Here is a 7,689-nt window from a genome sequence, read left to right on the forward strand (position 1 = left end):
TATGAGATATTTCTCCAAAAGATCAGAATGGAAAAATAATGTTCAGAGAAAGATTATAGAAGGATTTCTATGTAACCAATTTCATGTAGCCAATATGAAAAAATTGCTTCTTGACTGCCTGAACAGACAATAAACGTAATATACCAACAAGCAAGTTGGGGGCCATTGTTAGGGCGACGCATGACCACATTCTTGAACATCACTATCCAACCTAGTCAACTTGTTCACTCCTATTCTTGAAGCATGAGCCTGTCCAGATTGAGGGAAACAGGAGATCACCAGCTTTCCATTTGCTCTCAGCTCCTTGACAATAAATGCTTCCAGACAATAAATGCTTGCCCATTCGCTACCAGCTTTCCGCAGTGGGTCACTCAAGGTGTGCCCATCACTGAAGCCAACTACTACATCAGGTTCTCTTGAGCCAGAAGAATCACAGCAACCAAGTGCCTCCAGGTAAGACAGTCCTCAAGTCTTTACCACTAAACTTGTTTATGGATGGGTGGATGGATGAACAGACAGACAAAAAGACAAGAAATAAAATAACCACAGCAAAAAAAAAAAAAAAAAAAAGGATGGACAAAGCTGTGACAAGCAGATCGAAACGAGATACGCCATTTCTGCCCTACTTTGCATATATGCAACAGGGACCAAATGTGTACATCTGTGGGTTGGGCAGAATTGAGTTTTAACCTATTTTCTGCCTGGCCCACAGGTGTACACATTTGTTCCCTGTTGCATTTCAGGCTGCAATCATTTCTACCCTTACCTGAGAGAAAGCCCCACTGACTCTAACAGGACTTCCTTCTGAGCCGACATACATAAGATTGGGCTCTAAGGCTGCCATCCTATCCACCTTACCCAAGAGTAAGCCCCACTGACTCTAATGGGACTTCCTTCTGAGTAAACCTGCATAAGTGGGAAGGACCAGGAAAACTGGGATGAGGAGCTTACAAATTCTGAAATCCCTCTCTCGCCAATGGGAGACTGGAGGGGGAGATGGAAGGGGGCAAAGGAAGCCACAGAACCTGCCCAACATGCGATGGAAGAAGCCAAGCTGCCCTCTTACAGACCCACAGACAGAGGCTGCGATGTTAGCCAAGCTGCCCCACAGACAGACACAGAGGCTGCACACTGAGCTGGGAGGAAGCCCCATGGATTAGGATGGGGTTTACCTCTGAGTAGGCAAGCACAGGGCTGGGCCGTCTCACCCGCTCTGCCCTCCCTGTGGAGGTGGCAGCAGCAGTAGGTATGGCCGTTGGCATTGCCAGAGGGGAGGCAAGGCGCTGGGTTTGGCGAGGAGCCTCCGAGCGGCGTGCAAGGGGCCTCTTCGGAGCCTTTCCAGGCGTGGGGGGCAAAATGGAGGCGTACGCCTTGCCCCCACCCGCCTGGAATGACTCCGAAGGGGCCCCTTGCACGCCGCCCGGAGGCTCCCCGCCAAACCCAGCTCTTTGCCCCCTCTGGCTACGCCACCAGCATCAGCTGTGAGGCTCCCCGCCAAACTCAGCGCCTTGTCCCCCTCCGGCTACGCCACCGCCCCCGCAGCCTCCCCGCAGTGCCCTCAGCAGCCCGCAGAAGCAGCAGCAGCAGCAGCCCCGGGCGGGGCGGGGAGCAGCGCGCAGCGGACGAGCGGCCGGGGCAGGCAGAGGCCAGGCAACCCCTCAGGACCACGTACCCAGGACCACGCAGATCACATCCAGCGCCACATAAGGCAGCCGCGCCTTGTCGAACATCGCGGCGGCGCCCGCGGACTCCGGCCGGAACACGCGCGCGGGGAAGGTCAGCGAGAGGGCTTCAGCCGCATCCAGTCACGGGGTGCAGCTGAGGGAGGGGGCCGGTCCAGGAGAGACGAGCGCGCAGCCCTGCAGAACGACAGCTAAAACGGCGCCGCCACTACTGCGGTTCGCCGGGCGTCCGGGCTGGTACTTGAATGGGGGGCGGGGCGAAGGAGGACCTGCTCCCCAGGCCACGCCCACTCAGAGTCACGTGCCCCCGCGCAGAGCTGAGGCGCCGTCGAATGATTTCCCTTCAGGCCGCCTCGCGCATCAGGCCCCTCCCCTAGCTCTTCACGCTCCACCCCTCATCCTCAGGCTCCTCCCCCTCGCTCCTCAAGCTCCGCCCCATCGCTCTACATGTCTCTTTCCTTTTCAGTTGACATCGACGGCCCGCCTCGCGCTCCACTCCGCCTCCACTCGCGCTTGGCCCCGCCTCCTCGAGAAACCAACCAATCAGCTGCCACGCATCTCCACAGGCAGGTACAGGTAGGCAGGTACGCGCGCACTCTGTCCCCTCCCCTCGCGTGTCTGTGGAACTCCTTGCCACAGGATGTGCCATGGGTTGGACAGAATGGATAAACAGATGTTCCTTTTCCCTCTCACGCAACACCAGAATCAGGGACAGCCACTGAAACTGAGTGTTAGCAGAGTTAGAACAGACATGTGATTAGTCTGCAGAACTCCTTGCCACAGGACGTGGTGCCGGATACAGTGGATAGAGGGATGCTCTTTCCCCTCTCACACAACGCCATCCGTGTACATGGCGTAATATAAGCAATGCTGTTCTCAAAGGTTTACACTGTAGATACGGGGGTGGGAGGGGAGGGGGCATGGATGGGGCAGGCAGAGAAGAACATGCAGTTGTTTCAGTTAGGCATATTGTACTTAAGCCTCAGCTGCAATCCTGTGCACACTTTCTGTACAGAAAGAAAGTACAGAAAGTATAGGAGTAAGTACTCCTGTACTTTCTGAAAGTAAGTAAGTACTTTCTGTACAGGAGTACTTTCTGTAAGTACTACTGAATTTAATTTACTGTTAATGAATTCATTAATGAGCAGATGTACATAGACCTGAACTGTTAGTTATGCCAGGGAAAGGAAACAAGAACAATCCTTTGCATGTGTACTCTGAAGTAAGTTCCATTGTGTTCAATAGGTCTTACTCCCAGGAAAGTGTTCTAGGATTGCAGCCTAAGGGCCCAATCCTGCCCTCCCTAGCACTGGCACTGGGTATCATAAAAATGCCGTAAGTCACTTTCCTGCCAAGCCCCCTCCCAAGCCAAGCCACCTGACATGAGCCTCCTCGGTTCTGTACCCACTAAATAGCACCATTGGCACCAGCAAGGCTTTACCCAGGGTGAGAGAACAAATGTTCCCATACCCTAGGGAGACTCTGGCAGCTGCTCTGGCTCCACAGGATACAGCAGCAGCCATTTTGATGTTACTGTACCTCGCAGCAGCGCCTGAGTTTAGGATTGGGCTATAAGGCATTATACCAAAGACTTCACAGAAAATAATATTGTTTCCTGTATTGTTAAAAATACCAAACTGATTAAAAAAAATTTAAAAAGTGTTGAAGGGATCAGAAGAACATGTCTATCTATATATACCCTTTAAAATACCCCTGAGCAATTAATATCCTGAGCAATTAACATCCTGAGCAATCACAGAGCAGTGTTTATTCTCATATGGGAGACCACGGTCCTAATCTAGATCACACAGAAACCTGTCATACATTCTAAGACTTAGTGTGCAGTCCTAAACCTCATTCCAGCACCAACATAAGGGCAACACAGCTCCGAGGTAAGGGAACAAACATTCCCTTACTTTGAGGAGGCCTCCGTGAGTGCCACCCAACTGCAGAATGCAGCAAACATCCCATTGGCACCACTATGACAGTGCTGGAAAGTTGGTTAGGATTTGGGCCTTAGTGCAGTTAGGGCCTAACTGGTTGAGAAGATGGCTTGACCCCTGTCTGTTCCCTTCAGGGAGAGAAGCAGGGAATTTTGTAGGAGGTCACAGAAGTGCAACCACACCAACAAGAGTTGCAGGCAATATGCAGCCAGTTTTTTTAGCAGACTTATTTAGCAAATCAGACTAAAATTAGACTTATTTAGCAAATCATTGATAGAATATATTGGAGAATGCAATTCGTTTACTGGCTGGCATTCACCTGGGTGGGTTTTATACAAGAAACCGACCTTTCTCCACCCTATCTGGCACAAGCATACCAAAGACTGGACTTGGGACTTTGTGCATGCAGTGTGCCCTACGAGTGAACTACAGTCCCTCCCTGTAAGACAGACACCTCTATTATAAACATATCATATGATCAAAGAACTCCGGGATTACTCATTATTCCCCTGGAAATGCTGAATCCTTGAGACTCCAGGCCAATCCTGGCAGATTGGCATCCCCAGGTCTGATCTGATTCCATCACCTTCGTAAAATTAGATGAGCTTTGCATGCAAACCTGAAGCCCCATATTTAAAAATATACACATATATTTATGATAATTGTCTATAATTGAGATGTATATCTATAAGGGAGGGGCCATCACTCAGTATGTAAAGTTAATCTAGCTTTACATAGGTTATATAAGAAACTGCCCTAGTGAGTCAGATCTAGGATTACCAACCAACCAGGATTGCCTGGAGTCTCCAGGATTCTGTATCAATCCCTACATGACTACCAAGCAATCTTGGATATTTTAAATGGGGACTTCAGGAATTCCAAACATTACATCATGTTGGAAAAAAAAATCCAGGAATAGCTTCACACAGAATTGGGCTATTGGTCCTTCAAACAGCATTTTCTAGTAGTAGCTCTTTAGGGTTTCAGGGCCCAATCCTATGCAGTCCATGCCGGCTGACCGCTGGCGCGCACTGTCACAAATGTGCTGTAAGGCACATTTGCGGCCCTCAGCACTGGTGGAGCACCAGTGCTAACTCAGTGCTGACCAGCACTGAGCTAGTGCTGGTGGAGCACTGGTGCTCTACTGTTCAGTAGTCGCACAGACAGCCAGGCAGCAGAGAGGTAGGTGGGGGTGTGGGGGAAGGTGAGAAGGAGGCATTCCGGGGTGGAGGGAGGCAGAGGGAGGGCAGGGAGAAGGCAGGGAGGAGGCATGCCAGGGGAGGGAGTTGGGCGGGAGGGAGGTGGGACCAATGGAGCTTCGCTTCACCAGATTCTGAGCCTCCGTGTTGGACCACCAGCCTGACACGGAGGCTCTTAATTCTACATAGACCCTTGGGTTGCCATAGGCTACCCCTATCAGTAGGCAATCAGTGCCAAAGCAACATTACATTACATTACATCAGTACATCAGTACATTAGCACTAGAACCCTAGTGTCTTGTCTTATAAATCAACCTGGAAATGTGACCAAGAAAATCAAATTGAAAATATAAGCACTGAATCCAAATATAGTTCTGGATCCAAATCCAAGCACTGAGTTCAAAATATAAGTTCAGCAATCCAAATGCAGTTTGTGAAGGTGAAACTGACTGCTGATTCTAACAGGGTTCTTTCACTGGTAGTCCTGATGACTACAAAGTTTCTTTGTGAAAAAGTTAGTATTTCTTTTTAAAGGCACTATTTTTTCCTTTCATCTGTCAACAATAACAGGACAGATAACACAAAGAGAGGCAAACAAAGCCAACCCAAAAGACTAAGGGTCTTTCTAAGCAACTGGCTTTCCAGGCAATATACAGAAGCTCACTTCTGTACACAGTCAGTATGGATATAGATGTGCATTCGAAGTTTATTTTGAACCTGTTGAAATGCTTCGATGCTGATAGGGTTACTCATCTCCATCCAGTAATTATTGCTTGTAATTAGAACTGTGGTTTAGGGTCAAGGTCATTTTTTCCATAAGACAACCCCTTTAAATTGCTCCATGGTTACACAATCATGTAAATCATTTCCAGGGACTTTTCTATCCCTACGTAATGACAGGAAATATCCTTTCTATGACATATAGCTCAAGTCTGGAACTGGGAAATATACTCCTCCAATGTTAAAACTGGGGGGGGGGGGAGAGTAAAAAGATTTTTTTTCCTGAAACAGTAGTAAATAAAAACAGTTGTCATAATATCAATATTTTTAAAACTAAAAAGAATGTGGGTATACTTGAACACCTCATGGGAACCCAAATCCAAAAATATTCAGTACATTTGGTTTCACTGTATCAAATTAGACTTCTAATACCACATTCCGATGCATGTCTATTCAGAAGTCCTATTGCGTTCTGTGCGTCTTACTCCCAGGAAAGTGTTTATAGTATTGCAGCCTCATGTATGCCGTTTGGCACTCATGGTGAAGCTGACTCACCCAGTTAGAATTGTCAAGAGGTTTAGCCAAGTCAGGATATGTTTACATAACTAGGTACCCGTTTATTTTTCATGTAATGGCAAATCTTTCCACTCCAGGCCATCCAAGTCCCATTTAGAGTTTTGCAAAGATACATGTAGTTAAATTGCCAGTGAATTGATGCCTGGAATGTTCTCTTCTATTTCAGTGGCTCCTTACAATTACTGTATTCCTATACACACTTTTTCTGTTAGATACAGTTATGCTACTAACAGTCCAGTCCTAACTTGTGCGGGAACAGGCGAGCTAGTGGGCCTGTGCAGTATCCAGCGCAAGTTTGGGGCCAAAAGCAGCACAGCTCAAGGCAAGGGGAATCACTTCCCCTTACCCCACGTCACACTGCAGTGGCCCCAATGGGTCTGCTTAGATTCCTCAAGGGATGGCGCAGATCCAAGCACTACAGAGCAGCCAGGGGCTGCTTTGCGCCACCCAGGAACGGGGGTCAGGATCCAGCATAACTGCCAAGTCCTGGCCCTACCTCTTGCTCCCCGCCTGCCCCCCCGGAACATCCGCCACCTGCCCTCCCCCCACCTCGTAATCTCTCCCTCCCACCTCCTCCCTGTCCTCCCCACATCCTCCCCCCAGACCCCTGTGCCGGCTGAGCTCAGCCGGCACAACTCACCCTGTCCCTGGGAGGCCAGCACACATCTGTGTACCAGCCCAACTCCCAGCAGAGTGGTGCAAAAGTGCTTTACGGCACTTTTGCAACACTCTTGGGCTGGCACAAGGGATTTGTACTGTAATTATTTTTGTTGTAATTTTCTGTGTTTTACCTTTAAAAACAAGAAAAATATACCATATGTATTTTAAAATAGCTGCAGTGAGTGGGGTTGGTGCTTGTGGTACTGTTAAAGACTCTGTCCAATAGATGGCTGACATTAACACAACAGGTAATAGTTGTGCTGTTGGAAGACTCATTGTTTCCCAGAAACCAATTTAGTGATTTGAGTGCTGGGAAACTACAGTTCCTTTGCAATGAAAGTATTTGCCAAGAGAATGCCATGTGGATTTAACACAAATAATTAACATACAGATATGCAGCCCCTGCCCGAACATTAAACCATCTCCGAGGTCCTGGGAACATGCAATAAGTAGTACTGACAAAGACCAATCCTATATTTCTATAAATATAACTTGAAAGTTTGTGGAAAATATCTCTGGAGGGCAAGATTTGCAAACTCATAAGAATACTATTTCTCTGGACTCACAAAGGTCAGCAGAGTTTTGTGTGTGTGCCATAAAGATATGAGGAGTTTTTCCATTCCCAGTTGTACCAAGGGAACTCATTAGTTCACAACATTTTTTATTTCATACTATTAATAAAAACCCATTGGACCAAGCTCAAACTTCTCAGATGTGAGCCTAATTCCCAGTACCCACTGAATTTGGTTATAATATCAAAGTCAGAAGGAGAGAGGGGGAAAGGAAACCCACAGAACTAAGTTAAAAACAGACATAGCAACATAATTCTCACCATCCATGGGATTATCCATTGTGGTTTGTGTGGCAACCATATTTCACATCCCAAAGCATTTCAATAACAAAAGGCCA

The 7,689-nt window shown here is 47.9% G+C and overlaps 1 protein-coding gene across 2 annotated transcripts in view; it reads right to left on the reverse strand.

Annotated features, from left to right (window-relative positions):
- The window catches only part of PLPP1 (phospholipid phosphatase 1), a 100,593-nt gene extending 98,685 nt beyond the window's left edge, over window positions 1-1,908 (reverse strand). For both annotated transcript variants that reach the window (XM_066614564.1, XM_066614563.1), the window contains exon 1: window positions 1,673-1,908. In XM_066614564.1, coding sequence (XP_066470661.1) covers window positions 1,673-1,730 — 58 coding nt within the window. In that variant the 5' untranslated portion in view covers window positions 1,731-1,908. The remainder of the gene's footprint in view (window positions 1-1,672) is intronic.
- Window positions 1,909-7,689: the final 5,781 nt, after the last annotated feature.

This window comes from Tiliqua scincoides, chromosome 2, assembly GCF_035046505.1.
Source record: "Tiliqua scincoides isolate rTilSci1 chromosome 2, rTilSci1.hap2, whole genome shotgun sequence".
Taxonomy (NCBI): Eukaryota; Metazoa; Chordata; class Lepidosauria; order Squamata; family Scincidae; genus Tiliqua; species Tiliqua scincoides.